This window comes from Haliaeetus leucocephalus, unplaced genomic scaffold, assembly GCF_000737465.1.
Source record: "Haliaeetus leucocephalus isolate CR32 unplaced genomic scaffold, Haliaeetus_leucocephalus-4.0 Scaffold41, whole genome shotgun sequence".
Lineage (NCBI taxonomy): Eukaryota > Metazoa > Chordata > Aves > Accipitriformes > Accipitridae > Haliaeetus > Haliaeetus leucocephalus.
The window spans coordinates 2,879,105-2,899,083 of record NW_010972477.1 but is presented as its reverse complement, the minus strand read 5'-3'; the positions used below and the strand labels follow the sequence as shown (position 1 = coordinate 2,899,083).

Genomic DNA, 19,979 nt, shown 5'->3' with positions numbered 1-19,979 from the left:
CACTTCCCGTACCCCTATTCCACCTTCTCTGTTTTGACTGTTTAATATATAAAGCAGCTACTATTTTAAGAATAAGAGTAGACACTGCTATACACTGTTATATCAGCATCTGGAGGCTACCATTCCAAAGCCTGAGAGAAACAGTTCTCTCTCTTAAGCAGCTTCCTTGGTGTTAGTCCCGGACAGGCCGCAATGCACTACTAACTCAGGTCACCATTGTACTAGCCAGTGTCTGCTTTATGTATATGGCATACTCAGAAAAAAGAAATCTGTAGGCAGCCATTATCCCTACTCATAATTCTTTGATTTTGCTCTCATCCATGCAATTTCTGCCAGTGAGAAACAGGAGCTGGGCAAAAAAAAAAACCGAAAAAATCAATACTACCATTGCCTGCATCATCCTCTTTTAACTTTCCTTCTTTTTAGCACTTTTTAAGTCCTTTTCCAGTTAATTTCTCTTACTCCTTCACTGAAGCTCCCCAAAGAAGCACAGATATCTAACAAAGTTGCTTTAACAGAGGTCAATTGCATCTAACATCTCTTTTCAATGGAACTAAATTTATTCTTTAGTTAAGAAGCTAATGCATAGTTAGTGCCTGAGCAGAAACATCCACAACTCTTGATACTTCTCTCTAGCTTAGGGGTTTTTCTTCTTTTAAACAGCAGAACTCCAAAGGAAGTAACTCACTGGAGCTGTTTTACCTATTCACTGTTCAAAAATTCCCTCAGGCTAAAAATCCCAAGAAACCACAGCAGTGGCATTTTTAGAGCACTTGCCTGATCTCCTTAAATCTAAAATCTCACTAGAGGAGGTGGCCAGACATTGGTTAGCCAGTCCTGAATAAAGCCGCCTACATCTGTTCATCACAGCACCTGGCTAATCCAATACAGGCGGAAAATCTAGCAGCTCGCATTAATCTTCACAGTTTGAATAAAGCCAGGATTTGTCTCTGGGACAAACACTGTCTTCAGAAGTCAAAAGCTTCTCTTAAAAAATAATACAAAGACCTGCATGTGTCAAAGGAAAAAGCTATAGAGTGGTACTAAATAAAAGCACCCCACAACAAAAATTTTATCTCCCTAAGAAATACTTTCTCCTAGAATTTTTAATATTATCTATAAGGGAAAAGAGGAAATATCATCTCAGTATATACATTTAATATAATTTCTTTCTTTCATACCTCTTTACACTGCACTTATTTCACTGGATACATTTCAGATAAATGCCTGCTCATAACTAGCTCGCAGCTGCAGTGCACATCATAAAACACTTCTGAATGGAAAAGCATTCTTAAAATTTGCAACTCTTGGCTCCAGCAGCTTCTGAGACAAAAATGCCAACTGTTTCTCCTTCAGTGACTTATGGTTTTTAAAACAGGGTAATCACAGTGACTGACCCAGTACTGCCACAGGAGGGACTAAATTAATATTTTCTTTATTTCATCACACAATAATCTGATTGAATGCAATACTGGGATTTTCCCCATTCAGCCTTTTCAGGCCAGATTTCTCAAGACAGGCTCATATCAACACATAAGTAGAGTAACTGGTTGTGCCGACTGTCTCCGGGCGGCAAAGTTTGAACCCTTTGACCCAACGTCAGCCAAACGTGACAAAGCTGTGCAGAAAGGAGGACCCTTTCAAGCCAACTGAAAACTGGCCATGGGCTAGAAGAGAGCTGGGAGACAGCTCACGGGGGGGACATGCAGCCCTTCCCTGGTTCCGTCCCTCCGACCCTGCAGCTACACAAGCAGCCCTGAGCCCGGCACGGGCAGCCGGGAAGAGACAACAGTGGGCACCAGGAGCTCAACAACTACTGCAAGAGAACCTTGCTTATTGGACCCACGTGCCTCCACGCTAACCATTGATGGGCACATTTGGGTATCACCTGGACTGTGGTTTCTGAGACTTCAAGATACGCAGCCCCGCTCAGTCCTACTGCCAGACTTCTTTCTTGGACCGGGGGAGATCCTGCCATCCAGCGGCTCTGAACTCCAAGCACTGACTGAAAAGAAACCGTTGCTCCATGGGGTTGGAGCAGCAACTGACAGTCAAAAAGGGTCACTACCAGGTGATTTTGATGAGCTTTTGTGAAAAACTTTCAACGGAGGACAGTTATTTTTTCCAGAGCAGAGCAGGGCAGCGCAGCAGACAGGAATGCACTGCAACAGACTGCCCTGGAGCAAATCCACTCATGTACGGTTCCCAGGGTTAACAGATCCCTGGGTAGGACAGCACACCCACAGCTTTGTCACAGACATACAGAGGAACACCGTCCATCCTCCTCCTCTGGTGGAGGGAGGTTCTATGGGATTACGATGAGTGCAAAATAACACCAGTGCCCGCAGGAGCCCGTGCCTCCCACAGAGATGAGGTTCTCCCCACCCCAGAGCAAAAGCACACACTTCCCCGCTGCAGGAGCTCCACAAAGCTGTTGTCCCCACAAGGATGTGATTTGACCCAATGAAATGACCAGCAGGTCCCTACCTCTGTTCGCAGCGGCGCTGCTGCCAGATCCAGAGCCAACCTTCCCTCCATCTCCACTGCCTCATGTTGAACACTATCCTTTCTCATGACTGCAGTTTATTAGAAGGGGAAAGTATCTTAGAAGGAATGGGGACAGAAAGATAAGTAACAGAGGAAGTTCTTGTCGGTATGGTTTTTGTCACAAAGCAAAAGCAGTTAGTAATACAAGGAACATCCGATCCCAACTGTAGCCGAGTCAGCATCTCTGCCTCCTGAAGATGGGAGAGGAGAGTTGGTTTTGGTGTCAAGATCTTGAAATATTTTACCCCGTAATATAAAAAAAAGTACAAGTGATGAGCAATCTTTTAGCCTCATAATGCCTTTTTTTCCCATATAACAGGATGCCTCCTATATTCCACAGCTCTTAAGTTTTGAGGTTGCTTTCCTCCTTTTTCTAACCGATGCAAACATAATGATACTTATGATTCTAATCCATCCTGATAATAATTAATGTCATTAAATTACTCTTTTACTAGGTGACTGGACAGAACCAGTTTAGTTCTTGAACTGAATGGAGATTAAATTAAGTGATTATTTCCTTGATAGGTATTAACACAAGTCATTAAAAAAGCACTTCTATCAAGGTTAGTACCATAATTAATAGAACTATTCAAAAGTACTTAAACGCTTGAACAGAGCTCTAAGTTTCTATAAAGTACTAATTCCAAAAGTAATCAGGTGAATTGTCAAAGAGAACATAATGAAACTTTCTGTTCCTTTGACTGGCTTAGTTCTGTTTACTTAATCATGGGAAAACTTCCACCCTTCAATCGTCAGCCCACCAGGACTTACTACACTGTCTTCCCTCCATAAAAACTGTTACTCAGCATGCTTTCTGCTTTTATTGTTTACACCTCTCTCCAACTTCTCCTTTGGTCTCTGCTCTCTGAGAACACAGGAGGAAACTACAGAACTTAGTAGTGATATTGCTACAAAAAGAAGGAAAATGAAAGAAGTAGGGAGAAATGAAAACGTAAATAAAAATAAGAGGAACTCTATCCAGCAGAATAGAGATATGAAACAACTGGAAGACTCATTCTCAGGAGCACTACAATACACGTAACAGCCATGCCCTGTTACAATAAACATAACTGACTCACTGCAGATGTCCTCTGGATGTTTACCTCAGACACTGAGCACATTTTCAGTAAGGGACTTTTCAGACAGTAGCAGATTGAAAAACAGAGGCGAGATGATGGGACTCTTTTCACAACAGACTCCCAAAGGGCATCCTGCTTGCCACCACAGCCACCTGTCCCATTTACCTCTCTCATGGCCTCTGGTCTCCAAGTTTGTTTACCGGGAAATGACTGCTACCTCAAGCATGAGATGTCCTCAACTTCTCATTTAAACAGAAAGGGGTGATTCGTGGGGGTGGGGTTTATGGGGTTATTTGTTTTCTGCCTTGTTTTAGAAACAGTACAATGTCTCAGGAGTCTGGCAGGATACCTTGATCAGATGTGGCCACATACTGGAACCTTATTCTCCATTTCTATTTTGTCAGTTTACATTTAGGAAAGGAATTATTTGCTAAAGTAGAAACAGACTTAACTTATCACCTGCTGTGCCCCATTCTGCCCCAATTCAGAGACAGATGCATGTTGCTGCTTTTCTCAGCCAAGCCATGAGGACCTCCAAACAAGCCATTCTCTGGCAGTAGTAAAGGCTGTGGTGTTCATCAGGGACATAGGCTCCACTCATGCACCACAGGTGACAGAACTACTGTGGTTTAAGAAGTTACCACCTCTAATCAGGATGTGATAATTGTCCAAAAGGTCACTAAATAGAACAGCTTAATTCTCATTGCTCTGAAGTAAATAACTGCTCAGAGCAGTGGGCATCAACTAGCCCCCATCTGGTAAATACCCATGCAAGCTCATAAAAATAAGTCATACAAGTAGCCTGGCTGGACTGTTACATGCTCCCTTCAGTGGTTCCAGGACCGGGGTGTCTTCTGTGACGTGCTTTTAGACAGAGAAGCAGGCACAGGAAGGGAAGTTCAGAAGCAATATTTCCAACAGCTCCTTCAACAGAAGGTAATACGCTAGCGGATATCACTCTCACAGTACGAACAGCCTGGTAATGCTTACAGACCATCGAGTCAAATCAGGATTGCATGGTGCTAGAAAGTATGTGTGGTGTGTGTGTGTGTGTATATATATATATATGTAAGCTGAAAAAAGAAAGAGTACTAACATGCATTTGCATGAACATACTCCAACTGCAGTTTAGCAGCATAAGCTGTATATTGTCTCATCAGTCCCCAGACCCATCGATGTCCAATGCCGTGCAAAGTATTGCTTCAAGAGTAGAACCAGAGAGGGGAATGCATTCTGGAAAACCTGTGGGCACAACCGATACGGAGGGCGGCTGTTGCTGGACCTGGTTCTGTTTGACGGCAAGGCAATGAGAGCTTTTATGCTATTTTCTCTTGACTAAACACAGCACTCTCTTGCCAAGCAGTTTTAGATGAGAATTCTGCCATTCTGTGCTTAATGCTTTACAAAGAAACTGTTGTGAAGAACAAAGGGGTTTTTTTCTCCTTTTGCTAAATAGCATATACAGGAAATTGGAAACCTGAAACTCAGATCCCCAGAGAGGAGCTAAGGAAAAGCAAAACACTATCTGGCAGCAGCGATCATAATATGGCATTATGATTCACAGATAAAAAACACAAAGGTAAAAGTCAAACCAGAGCATAAAGAAGGTCTAGTTGGTAAATTGCCTTCTGGATATAACAGGTATAGAATTTTCCAAGGCAGCGTGTGCATGAAAAACACTCCAATATTTTGGAAGTAAATCCTGACTCACTCTGTACCAAAGGAGCTCCCAATCAGAAAATGCCTTAAGCATCAAAGCAAATTTCTGAACAATTCCTCAACAATATTTCAAGCTAGAAAAGAACTTAAAGTAGCTAGTATAAGCATCTCCAAGCCAAACAAGTAAAAGGAACAATGTCAACAAAGGACAGAATTGCTTTGGTTTGGGAACAGTGGGGAGTGGTTATTTGTTTTGACCAAGGTAAAAATTATCCCAGCAAGTTTAAAAGCAATGAAAGAGAAGTCACTGCACAACAATGAAAGAGAAGACAGTTAGAGTCTGTTAGTCACAAATGATCACAGCACTCCATGAACTGAATTTGCTGCTGTACTCTTTCCACAGACCAGTGCACTGATGCACCACAGTGAACATTTTCTCTTCTAAAAAGCTTTACAAGTTGCCTTTGCAATTTGGAAATCTTAGTGTTATCATTGAGATATCCAGTAAACGGTATGAATAGATAATCCAGTTTAACGCCCCAACAATGGGCACAAGATTAAAGTTTTCTGTCCTACACATGTTTACAGAGGGTTTTCCTAGTCATGACTGTAAACATCTTGTTTGAGCTTTTTTAGATGTCAGTTACAAGCTTTGACACAAAGATAAATACTGATGTCATTTGCTACATGCATAATAATGTATTACAAAAAAGTGAGGAGTAGATATGTAAAAAAAAGTGATGAGCTAGTATGTGAGTTAAACTGACAGAGTTACTTGCTGCAGGCTCAAAATATTTTCTTCCTCTTTATTACTTTGGATATGCAAGATCTCTTTAGTTCATTTCTAATTACCAGCATAGCACAGCTCGAGTGGAACTGCAATATGTTGCTAATTGCAACAGCAGTAGTTTTACGTGTTTATTACGCTAAAACGTGTTTCACCTTGGAACTGTCCAGCTGGACTTGGACAATGGGTCAAACCTCAGAGGTGTAACGCAGCTCCCACTGCCTTCAGCAGTGCTGCACCAGCTCCTACTGACAGAGAATCTACTCCAACAGCTGCTGTATTATCAAGTAAAATTTAGAAAGATGACATTGCCCTCCCTAGAAGAGTATTCCCACACTACACAAAGATTTACCTACATGCAAGTGTTTTATGCAAGACAAACACCATACCTCATTCCTTCTGTAGACCTATTCTGGTAGTTACGGTAGAGCTGGGGAACACCTAACATCGCCTCGGTGAACACTGCAAGGAAGCCCAGCGTTTCCACAAAGAGAGATGAGTCAAGCCAGAGGTAAGTGATGTAACCGGTCACACCAGTGAAGGTCAGGACACACTGCACGTAGTCTGTAAACTTGCTCCAATGCCAAAAATAGTTCAAGTCAAAATCTGCAACAGAACAGGAATGGAAGAGGAATAAATAATGTTTTCCCAAACGGACTCAAAGTTAATCAGGGTGGAATTGAGAACTGGGAAGTGTGAGGGAGCCACTGTCAGTCTTCGGAGGTAGGGGGAAGTAGAAAGCAACGGAAAATATTAAAAAAATAAAACCAAACCAACCAAGCACAAACCCAAAAGAAGAAACAAAAAACCTATCAAACTCAAAACCAACAAGAAAAATAAAAAATAGGAGTCTTGATTTGGAAAACATTTTGGGGGGTTATTCAATAAAGAAGCAATAAAACAAAAAACTTGCAAACTACCAAAATATTTACAAAGATGACTTTTAAAGAGAAAGCATTGACCTTCAGATATCAAACATGAAGAACTCTGGATATAACTATCAGAGTTGGCATAGGAAGTGTTTCACAATAAACTTCACAATACTAAGCACAGGCCCCCACACGTGAAGGGCAAGCTGCCATGTGCAGCTGGTACAGCTTTACTGAGATAGGTGCAAGACTGTGACAAGAATCCCCGCTGGAACAAGGCCTCCCACAGACGTCACCACTTTTCACTCCAAGGGTAAAATGCACTTCGCTCTTGCCTTTGCCAGTACCAATGAGTGCAGGGTGCACAGCCATTTCTACATCCATCAGAACAAAACACTATACCACAAAACACAATATCCTCTCTTGAGAGAAGAACAGAAAGAACAAACCAACCATGGCATTTCCTTGGCACATTAACAGCATACCACTGGAAGATATGCATCTATCTTATTGATGAATAATAAAACCCCGTTACCGTTGACTGTACAGCAAAATAACAACATAATTTTGAATAATAAGAATGCTGAAATAACCGTTCATTAGCAGGTGCTGTTCATGTCTTCCTTTCTTAAAAGCACTTGAAGTTAAAAATACTTACATCAGACCAACTGGATTCTGTTAATTATCAAGATGATGAACCATAGTCCTAACAGGGTTATTACAACCAGCCCAGATATGTGCAACACATTGGCACATCACTAGAAGGTTTCTGTGGCTGCCTCCTCAGCAGAAGTACAGAATGCTACAAAAAAGTCCTGCTGTTAACTCAGGCAAGGAAGACATTGACCTCCGCTGACTAACACTAACAACAAATTCAGTGAAATGGGAATACAGACACTTAGCTGCCTAATGATACATATACATGTCAAGTAACAGTTTCATTTTCTGCATCTTTTCACACTTTCATAGCATCAGTCTGGCCCTCAGACACTTTTATTAACTAGTCTCCCCTTTTTAGTACTTGGCAAACCCACACCTCAAGACAACTACTGGCTGCATCCAGCTGAGTCATTTTACTTTGCCACACAAAGAGGAAGGCAAAACTGGCCAGGAGCCATACCCAACCTGTAGCATTGTCGGCCGTCACCCAGAACTGCATTAAATAATCTGTGGCAAAGCCACTGTCAATATAATGTTGACCTTCAGTATTTTATATGGCAGCGGCTCCTCAGCCTCAGAATTCAGGGACACAAGACTAAATAAAAGGTAGACCCATTGCTGGCACAGCCCGCGCAGCACGTGAGCATCAGGCATTTCTGGAGCTTTGTGAAGGCTTTCTTTTTTGGAGGTGAAGGAAGAACAAAACAGAATGAGGCAGAAAAGGGAAGGCACAAGACAACCACAACCCCAAGGCAGGAAAAACATTAGCCATTTTAATTTATCTCTAGTGCATTTTCTGGAGAGGAGCAGAGGCAACAAGAATCTCTGACAAAGTAGAAGGAATAAGACACCCAAAATTCCCATTCCTTTCACTTTGCCTGATCTACTTCTAATTTTGCCAGCTTCACGAGCAATACCAAGCAAATGGCCTGACCCAGCATAACAAATCTGACGCTACACAACTGTTAAATTCGCAAGAGATGCTCTCTGGGACAGATGCATTTAGGCTTACAATGGGGACAGAATAAAGTACAGCAGAAGAAAAGAGGATGAAGAGAAAGGTAAAGTTGGTGAGGTTTCAGGCCATTTAGAAAAGCAACCTCCATTCTGGAAAAGGAGAGCTACTGATGGCTTTTGAGTAAGACATAACTACTACTTTTACCAGATTATTTCTTTAAACCTTCTGAGATGTTCTCACCCAGACTTCAGTTTCTTCACAGACACCTAAAGCACGGGCTTTCAATCCTCAAAAAGGCAAGTGTTTCATTTTCATTCAGAGCTCTCACATTCAAGTATGCAGGGTGCAAAACTTGCATTTACTTTCCAGCAAGGGTCATTCAATTTTGATACAGTGTTCAACAGATACTGTCTCAGACCAATACCTGAAAACTAGCAACCCATGGCAGCCATAGGCAAGAACACATGAAGCACACTCTTCCAGGCAGTTCCAGCCCTAGAAGAGACCATCTTGGGCTCTCAAGATAGCTATATAGCCACTACAGCTCAAATCCTGGAATGAACAGCATCAGTTTGGATCTGGTTGCCGTGCTGCCTTGGGCATGCAAGACCCTTGGCCCCTCACTCATTAAACCCTCCCACCAGCTGTCAGGGCTATTCTGCATACAGTGTTTCTCCTCCTGCGTTCTCCACATGCTCAAGGATCCTTTTAAAATACCCATCCCTGTACACCAAATCCTTATTTCCCCAAGTTCATTTTCGTAACAGAAATGAAAGAACTAAATCTTCATGGGGGTGCAGAAGTTTCAGAAGTTCATGGAACAAAAAAAGTCAACATTCACACAGCTACTCTAAGGCCAGCTACAAAATCCACAGACCCATGTAAACACTTAAACACGCAATTACCTCCTGCTATGCCAGCTTTTCATGTGCATATTCAGTACTGCTGCACTGAACTCTATTTCCATTCATATAAGTATATCTAACTTCCCTGAACCTAGTATTAGGCAGCCAAGAAATCTGGTAATGATGATAATTTACTCATCACCTTTTGTCTGATAATCTTAAGTATTATTTCTATTATAATAACATACACAGATGAGAAAACTATCATGTGAAACAGGACTTCAACTGAAGCAGGAGAGTTAATTACTAGCACAGGAAAGAGACTGAGATTCTCTTTTGCTCAAAACTTCACGATGCTATATAGTCTTCATTTCACTATACTAGGTTATGAGTAAGAAAGTAGAACGTTTCTGCTATAGATTTTGCTTGGTAGTGTTTTCAAGAAAGAAAGAACAGAAAGACAGAAAGAATGAAAGGCAAGAAAGACAGACAAAATAAGATAAGACCAATCATAACCTTGGTAATAGCCTTACAGAAAAACAGCTGAACATTTTAAAAACAATCCAATAAGCAGAGCAATTAGCAATTGTGTAACAGATGTATTTTCCAAACCCAGACGTCTTTTTCAGGACACTACGCATCACCAAACTCTGTATTACCAACTACTTCCAGGAAGAAGTAAAAGAATGATTGAACTTTAAAAAAAAAAAAAAAAAGAAGAAAAAAAAGGTAGAGAACAGTATACCTGACCTTTCATCCAGGTCGTAGTTTCTCTGGCCCTTACTTGAACTGCTAAACTGTTTTGCCACATGATTGTTTCTTTTTAACCAAGGCTGAAGCCTATCTTCTCTGACAAATGGTTTCAAAAATTCAGAGGGGAAAAAAAAAAAAATCACATAGCCATCACTTCAAGATTTGGAAATAAACTGTGACTCATTTTTCCAAGTGGCTCCCTTCTCAAGGGGGTCCAAACACATTAGTTCTGTAATAGGAGCTGTATACTTTCAAAGAAAAAAAATGTTGGTTGTACTGAGTACTGTGACAGGTACATCAAAAAAAGGCTTTTAAATGCTTAAAAACAAAAGGGAATTGTCCCTTAAAAAAAAAAAAAGAAAAGGAGTTTTAAAAAAAAGAACAAAATCCACGTGTGTGTGCAGACCAGTCCCATTCCCCTCCATACAGAGCAACCTGCAGCAGAGGGGAGAGGTAGATACAGCCACAACTGTCCCAAGAAGATAGCCAGAGGACACCAATCAGTGCCCTGGGCCATGTCATATGAGGTGCAGAACTGAACAAAGTTATAAATAATATTGCAAACATTATTCACATTTGAAGAAAATTATGAATAATAAGGACGATATTGGGATTTCTGCCCCGCCCCCCACACCCCCACAAACATCATCCCTTTTCTTTAAAAGGACAAAACAAGAAATCCCACTGCACAACAATTTTTTTCTATCAAATGTCTTAAAATCTGTCCAAGTTAAATCTGGATGCATATCTTTCTATTGCCTGAAATGGGAAGGCACTGCTTGCACAGCTGACTCCATTCACAAGCTCCCCATCCCGCCCAGAGAGAAATTCATGACACAAGTTTATAACCATACTCAGTTGATGCAGTTCAAATGGTAACTCCCAGTCACTAACGTCCTGGATTGATCCAAACTGGCATTACTGCAGTGAAAGGTACTATATCTTATTACACATGCCTGAGCTCTTTAATCCACTCAGTGAGTTGCATTTTAAACATGTTAATCCATTGATAGATGAGAGATTTATGTTGGAAAATCCTATTGATGCTGGGGGAAGGAGCAGCTCAGTAGGTTCTTTGTGCACTGACTGGAGAAAAGTCTACACAGCTTGAGGGTGAAGAAAGATGAGATTAAAAGACCTCCTCTGGGAGACATATTGCATGTCAGATACAAAAAATGTAAAGCAGGCAGAGACAGCATTGCAAATAACCATGGTTAGCACTAGTCAGGCCAAAATGCAAGTAGTAAATTCAAGATACTGGTGCGAGATAGATGCCAAGTGACACAACGAAGAGTCCACAGTATTAACTTTCACTTAAGGATGACACAGAGGTCCAAACAGTTACATTATTTTTAGTCAAGAAGCATTTTATACCAAGTCAGCTACCATGCTAGTTCCTTTTGGGAAACTGAAGCAAAGACTTTGACATCCTAAAAATTATTTACTGTAGCTCTCAATTTCTCTTGCTCATTGCATCTTATTTTGTACTTTGACCTTTCTAATTCTGTACCTGCACCCTTGTGCTACATTCACTTGTACTTGCCTTAGCCATCTGACCTAGTTCCCACTTTTTGTCTGGCTCCTTCTTGCATCTGAGGTCAATGAAGAGCTTGCTCTTTACATTCCCTGTCTTTGCAAGGTGGGAGAGTTTGCATTTGAGCCCTTTGTATAGCTTCATCAAGGAAATGAACTCTTTCCTTCTTATGAAGGCTACTGGTTTTATTTTACTGTGCTCCCTCCTGCTCATAAACACCATCAATTCATAGCCATTCACCCAAATTGCCTCCCATAATCAAACTCTTGACCTCCTGTACAAAACACACTGCCCACTACCTCATTCTAAGAGCACGCTGGACAGTCTCTACTCCCGAGTGCCTTTCTAAACAGATGCCTGGGTAGTCAATCCTCCTCCCCCAGGGTTACAGCTAAGTCTTGTGCTTTGGGAGACTGCAGTGCTGTTCAGAGAACCTCCAATTTCCATCGTCTAACTCTGGACCGCGGTGCCTGCCCACCTGGCCTGACCATTCCGTCACAGCCTACTTCTGCACACAATCAACGGAGTCCAGCCCCAGCAGTCAGACGTCCAACGCCTCCCTTAACACTGGAATCCAAAACCTGAGGGCTGTGAAAGAGCCTGATAATGGCAATTCAGCCAACCTGGAACAGTTACAAAATGCAGTCATGGCTGGGAATTACTTCAGGTTATTATCCATGGTCTGTTTATTGTAAAATGTACACACAGTTTGAGGCTGCAGGAGCCGGAACCTACAACTCTCTGCCCTGCCTGTGGGTCTTAAACACCAGGCTACGGCACAGCAGGCTGCCCCTCACTTGCTCTTTTTCTTGTCTCGAGAAGCTTGTGGTCTCTGCTGTAAAAGAAGTTCAGCTCTGAGCAGCAGGCAGATACAATACCCATCCTCATCCCATCCTGGCAACAAGGGCAACTCTTTGGACAGCTGGAAGACGCAGACTTGTATCCCCAGGCTCACAAGAGAAATTAACTCAGACCTCTCACACTTTGAGTGCTCTAAGCTACACACGGGGACTGCACTTAGCAGTAGCATCTTAAAATAAATAAATTTTGCCACATCCTCTGAAGGGGACTTGGGAGGCACCTGCCACAAGACATGGGGCCCAGGCAGTGGATTCTGAAAAGGAGACTTTTACACTTGCAGTCCTCCAGCTGCAGCAAATCCTCAGGCATTTGCCTCAGGCCTTATCTGTCTCCCTGGCAATCCTGATTTCAGATGCCTCATCTCAAAACAGCAGCAGGATTACAGAGAAGCACGCTAGCTACCACTCCCCACCTTGCTCATTCCGAGCAGCTCCCAGCCAGCCGGCGGGTTTCGCCAGTCCTCTGTTCTGAAATCCCTGCGTACTCCACAGGGCACCCAGAAATAACTGGGGTGACAAGAGCAGGAAGGCTCTGCATGACCGTTCCTGGGCGATCTGTAACTTATTCTCTCATCAACTACATATCCAGCTAGGCACCTTCTTCTTTCCTTCCAGACAGGAGGAAGCAGCATTAGAGACAGACAGTGAGAACTGATACATTTAGATTTTCTTTCTTCCTTTTTAAGAAGTGATAGAAACCTGCAAAATGCTGTCTGAAGCCAGCATTTCTTTTACACTCACTGGGACTGAAAAGGGACTTGTTATGTTTCACTCATGGTACAAAAGGGAAGAAATGAGAGCTTAGCACCAAAACCTTCTGGCTCTGATCCAAACCACTCTTCTTTTGAAAAAAAAAAAAAATAAGGAATCCACCATCTTGCATAGTCTCTATAAAGATGCTAATATTGCCATTCTCCATCTCTATTCCTTCAGGCCTGTGACCTACGAATTTCTGTATCTCTGTGTACTTTCAAGTACCTGCACAACCCTGTCACCACAGTACCTGAACATCTCTCCATGTGCCTTTATCTTACAACATTCCCATCTACAGGCCACTGTCATGTGGCCTTCACACTGGGTAGTACCCAAGCACTGTCACTTCTTCCTCTCTAGCACGTCTAAGATGGGAGTAAAATACTCCAGAGGGTCTTGAACCTTCTGAAAATATCACCCCAGCCTATACTAAACAAATCACTGTCATTTCATGAAATCCATTTTTGACATCCTTTGGCCTGTACAGTGCCTTTCCTTGGCCACATCTAAACTGATGTCAGAGTTTCAATAGAGCCAATCCTCTTAGTATTTGACTCTCCTTAAAGCCCCAGTTCAAAGTCCTTTAATTAACGAAAAGTAACCAGTAGATTTTCATGTGAGAGGGGAAAAATGGCAAATCTTAATTACAGAGAAAAAGGCTGAAAGCCTGACCCAAATAAACCTTGAAGATTCATACAAAGCTCACTGGAAGTTTTCGTACTTGGTGGAGGACTGTTAAAACACCCGAGATTAGAAGCTCAAGTCTGATAAAACCTCCTCTACATCAACATTATCCCTGTCTCCCTCAGTCATCTCCTGTAGCCTGAAGGCAAGCACTTGCCTTGGTTTTCTTTGCCTCATTGTATGTGATGACACCAGCTTCTAAAATCTCTTATACTAGGTCTCTGTTTTGTCACATCAGGTTCATGTTTTTCCCCACCATCAGGGTTATTACCCACTCTTCTTCATCCTTCTCAAAAAAATTATACATAAGTGGGCTGAAATTTTTCCAGCACTGTCTCCCGCTCTGGACTTCTCACTCATCTTCCATACTGTCCCCCAGCACAACATACCTCCAAGCATCAGCAACTGCTCTGCCCTCCCCCTTCAGGTCCTATGAGGTCCACTCTACCTCCTCACCAAAGGGAATTAGTAATTGCAAGGTTAAGAGACACGTGTTAGTTACAACTACTTTAAAAAAAAAAAAAAATCACACACAAACACACTGGTATATATAAAAATAGTCAAACAATCCACACTCTATTTCATAACACCCTGCCTTTCCCATTAATTGGCTACTTCCCTGATTTTATAGCCTTTGGTTTAAGGGAAATCTTTGAATACCACTTAGCACAGTGGTCTTGACCAGAGATAATTAGCAATAACAGCTATATTGACCATTTTGTGAACCTTAAAGAACAGCCATTAAACAGTTATACTTAGTCTGAAAGTTTTACCCCTGCTGCTAACACCACAGAGGACAAGTAAGAATGAAAACTAAACCAAAATATTCATACCCTGGGCACCTCCTGTACAGCTGACACCCTTTGCTCTGGTACCTGCAGTGTAATTTGCTTTGTACACAGCTTCAGTTTATGGTAGTCTCACAGTAAAGAGAAAAAAACATTTTAGAGAAAACTGCAGTTCTACAAACCCGCAAAATTAGGTTGACCTTTAACTCATCTTTGACGTTTTCCATTGTCTTACGAAAGGATGCAGAATTGTTTATATCACTTGCTCTGCGCTGTTACCAGCCCTGTCAAAATTTTAATTTGTGTGTGTTTACATATACACCTAAGTATGCTTGCATACACATACATACCCCTTCCTCACAGTGCAACTGCTAATGTTATAAGCATTAAAAAGAAAGGAAAATTATAAAAGCAAGCAGGGGAGAACAAAGTTTTTTTGTTCTATTACAGCGGAGGTTTTAGCAAGTATGGTATCTGTGTACAAGGCTCCAGCTGTTGGGCTCAGAGACTGCTGGCGAATGCCAACTGAGCTGGGAAATCCACGTGCAGCAGGACAGCTCAGCCCAGCCATCTCTGCACATTACCACAAAACGAGTGTAACCAATTTTGGGTGAGCCAGAAGCAAACTCCTTCCCTGCTTCCCCCCCCCAAAAAAGCCTGCAGAAGTATTATCCAGACTAGTCTCTTCCAAAGCAAGGACATTTCTTGGAGTTCTCCAGATGGCAGATGCTTTCAAGGCAATCTTGCACGGGGTACACTTGCAACCCCCTACTAACTTACCTTGTGCAACACATGCCATCCAAGCGCTGGTTTCTTCCCAAGTCCAGCTGAGAGAAAGCACCAGGTCTGTACTCTTAGAGCGGGCCAGTAAGATTAGGAGAAGAAAAAAGACAGACAACCACTACCACAGATAGGTACCAATACTGCTACTAGGGCAAGGCACTTAGCTTAAGCCTAGATATACCTAAATCAATGTAGTTATAGGACTGTATTTCCTCTGTGAAGATTCACCTCCTCAGTAACATCCCTACTGAAATGATGTACTGTGTTACTGCTACTTTTGCCTGTTCAGCACACAAGAAGTCTCTCCTCTTTCTATTCCAATGTATTGACCGTTCTTCTTAGTCACTGTCTTACAAGATGACTGGTGAAGGAGAACAGCCTAATAACTAGGCAGATCATGGGGCTAGGAAAGCCACTGCAATGAGGTAGCTGTGACCCAAAGGAATTAGTGCTACAGAAAATAAGATATGTATTTGAAAGGTGGAGTGAAAGCAGCATCAACAGCTTCAGAAACCACATGAGACAGAGCAAGCATGGACTTCAGGAGGAAGTCCTCTTCTCAAGGTACAGCACGGGAGTGAAATGGGAAGCCCAGGGAGCACCGCAGCAGTTTTTTGATGTCTCTGGGCAGCCAATGCTTCCAATACAAACACTCCCAATTCTGCTCACCTCCTATGCCAAGAGCATCAAAAATCCCAAAGCAAGTCAAAATAAAGAAATAAATGCCCCAACCCCTCACCTGCAAGCACAGCTCTGAAGTAAGGCCTTTGCTACCAACTGCGCTAATGATGGAGGCGGCAGATTAGAGCCAAGCTCACTCTTCTTTTGGCTAGATACGCCTTCCTATGCTAACTATAGAAAGAGACTTCTTTTTCTGACAGTAAGCTAAGCAGGGATGATGAGAATGTCACAGCAAGAAGAACGTGTAGTACCAAGTTACTATTTTTACAATCGTTTTAACAATATTTTACACTCTCCTCAGCATGGTGTATCTAAGCTATCACCCACAGCCCTACCAGGCAGTACACAAAGGCCTCCAAACAAAAGACTAAAAAGTCTTTGGAGTAAGTTAAGCACTGCAGAGCAGGCAGCCTTGGCTCCAAATTGTAGTTGGAGTTATAAACTCCCTATGAAAACAGTTTAATTTATTTTGAATAGTACTGAAACTTATTCTTTAAAGTTTAAGCCTCAGAAGATACCAAGAATACTAAAATATTAGAAACAATATGCACTTACCATACTCCTTCTCATTCAAAGACTGCAATTAAAGAGATGAATAAAAGTTCTTCTAAATATTGCAAAACCAAGCTGTGCATTAGCCCAGATACAGGCTGCCTAAGATACTACCATGCCAGGGATGACAATGCTAAGTTGCATGTGTAACACAGCAAGTTACTCCCAGAAACTCTGGAAGTAACTGTCAAGTAATACTTCACCCTGCTTTTGAATTGCAGATCTCTGGGGAAAATGCTGAATAGCCAGTAACTTGCCTAAAGATAAATGATCTCTCTCTTTTTCAGCCTTCTCTGAGCTTGACATACCTGAGACCCTATCTCCTCTATTGTGAAGACACCACAAAAAGAACGCATGTATGTCATTTATTTTTTTTCAGATACTGAAGTCAAGCACGCATACATGCATGTGTAAGTATATATACAACACAAAGTTAAACACTCTTCCTAAAAATATAAACTTCTCTCCTCATTTAGGATTTGGGGGGGGGGGTGTTAATCCTTGTTTCCTAGGTAACCCACCACCAGCCAAGACAAATTCTAGCCCCCAAACTGGCCCTATTAATTTAGCATCCAAACAGAATAATACCTTGTACAGCTACTTCCTTTGCTAAAACAATGATATGTGGTCTGCTAAACAACTCTTGGCAATTGCCTCAGTTAACCTCAGAATGACCCATTTTAGTATCGATAGTTTAACGTTTCAAAATCATCACAAGCTTGTAGGAAATTGTAGAAAGCTTTCTGCTCTTTTTTTCCCTTGCCTCTCTCCTCTGCCCAGTCCCTGCTACACACATGAAAGTGTCAGATGTTTTCTTTAATGATCTGAACTGCATTACAAGGTTGCTAATATCTCAAAATGACTGCACAATCTACTCCATTTCATAGGGCTTCCCTTCAAATATGTGTTGTAGTTGAGAATAATGGGGTAGGCTGGTGAACAAGCATCCCGTTTTGAAAAAAAGAAATTAGTATTTCTGGATTTTTGTTCCATGCTGGAACAAAAACAAGACTCTGGAAAATCTGGGGGAGGATGAAGAGAGAGGCAAACATACAGAAGGGATTTGGGAAATAAGTTCAAATTTTTAACATCTCAGATTTGAATTAAGGACCTTCTGCCTATGTTTTTCCATGTCCTAAGGGAGCACCCTGTCATGAGGCTATTGCCCAGTCAGGTCAGGAAGTGCCTCCTCTCAGCATAAATTCTGTCCTTTCCAGACGAACAATTTTGACCAAATTCATTGAAGTAATTTAAGTGCGTGTTTGTGAAGATGTGACCATTCACCAGTGACAACCCTTACCCCCAACAATCAATTCACAAATTTTTGGCCAGCAGTAGCAGAAAAATCTCAACTTAAAATTTCTCATTTGCTACCATAAACATCATTTAAGCATACTGACATTTGTAAAGTTGACTATGGAAATTCATCCACTTTAAAAAAAAAAAAAAGTAGGTAAATGAAGCTGGGAATAATTTCAATCTCCATATGACTTTCTAGGGAAAGGGGAAAAAAACAGACTTCTGGTAGCTGAAGGTCTTCCAGAACCTACATGCCTGCAGTGTTTTCTCACAACCTTTAAACCAAACTCCCTCTATTTACAACAAGAAGTTCTAAATTGCACAGATCTAAATTACTGTATACAGTGACCAAACAGGAGGAATTTCCACACAAATTACGTCATTGCATTAGCAGGAAGAATTTACAGGGAGGGAGACCTGTACAGAGTTTCACCTGAGTGCTCGTAGACCACCTTACTGATTACAGCGCTTGTAACTGCAGAAGCCAAGCGAGACAGAGCTACCCTGAAACAGAACTTCCCCTTCAACTTCTCAGCTGTTTAGTTTGACCACAGATAAATCCCTGCTTTGACACAGGCAGTGGTTGTTATACAAGACGCACTTCTGAATACCACAGTTTCTGAATACCTTGTGTCTGCAGTTTAATGCTCCGTAGTCAACGTATCTTCAAGATCTGGAAAGAAGGTAATGGTACTAGATTTAAGAAAATTGCTCTGTCTGTTGGTGGTGATACAGGAACGCATTCACAAATTGTTCACATTTCCCAGCAGAAGTTTAAGCCCCTCTCATCCCCCTCAAGGTACAGCAGGACAACTGTTTAGCTCCCTGAAGCATTTCTCATTGAAGCCACAAAACGTGGGCTTTTCTTTTTTTAAGATTTTACACACAAAAAAGAACAAGCCTGCATTTTAAGCCAGATCTGTTCAGTTATTTGGTTCAAAACATAATCCCACAAACTGTTCTGTCAGTACAACTGAGGGGGCAAGAATGAGTGGGGGGGGGGGGGGAAGAAAAGAGAGGATCAGGAATATCTTAGGCTGGCATTGCTGCCAAACAACCTGGCACCCAGCCACTGCTGGAGGCAAAAGACTTTGGCTGTTATGCCCCTTTATAAATATAATTAGTTTTTAAAAGGACAACAAAAAAACTCCACACAAAAAAAAAAAACAGGCAGAAGACAGGACACTGGCAGTGTTCACCAGTGAGATGACTTTGCCACCACAGGGTACGGTCCTTTTGTTCCTGGGTGAGCGATACAGGGATTTGCCTTCCACTGCTGTGTCCCTTGCACATCCCGTACTCAGGAGTGCAGGGGACACAGAGAACGATGACAGGTGAACCATAAACAACGAGCTGCTGAATAGTCCTATCTACAAATTCCTCATTAAATTTCTATGTTCTTCTGTGAAGAAACATCAAAGTTCTTCAAAGACTGAGCAGTTCTTTGACATCTACTGTACACAGAAATTTAACGAGGAACTTGTGGATAAGACTATTTTAAGCCATTTCAATACCAAGTTTGCTCTATTCCCTGAGCGCAGTTACTTGTTCTTGTACTACAACCTACTCCCAACAGGGGGTGAAGAAAGGCACGAGGGAGTAAATAGCACCTCTGAAGACACAGTACAAAATGTAAAGCAAAAGACATCTTATGAAATAACTGCTCCTGATTTTTACATGCCAAGGGGCGCAAAGACAAGAAAGGGCAGCAGTATAAAACCTTAAGGTAAGCATGGAGTCATTTCAAGTGTTTAGTGGTTTGTATAAATGGACAAAAAAATGGGGGCGAGAGAAAGCAGAGCATTTCAAGACCAGCAACCATTTCTTTTCAAAGGCTATACAAACTGGAGATAAAAAGGGGGGGGGGGGGGGGTTACACGACACAAAC

At 41.9% G+C, this 19,979-nt stretch overlaps 1 protein-coding gene across 3 annotated transcripts in view; it reads right to left on the bottom strand.

Annotated features, from left to right (window-relative positions):
• The window catches only part of PQLC1 (PQ loop repeat containing 1), a 68,147-nt gene that overhangs the window by 15,977 nt on the left and 32,191 nt on the right, over positions 1 to 19,979 (bottom strand). For all 3 annotated transcript variants that reach the window (XR_774955.1, XM_010576987.1, XM_010577000.1), the window contains one exon: positions 6,462 to 6,678. Coding sequence is in view for 2 of the 3 variants with exons in the window: in XM_010576987.1 (XP_010575289.1) it covers positions 6,462 to 6,678 (217 nt within the window). In the remaining variant the exon portion in view is untranslated. The remainder of the gene's footprint in view (positions 1 to 6,461; positions 6,679 to 19,979) is intronic.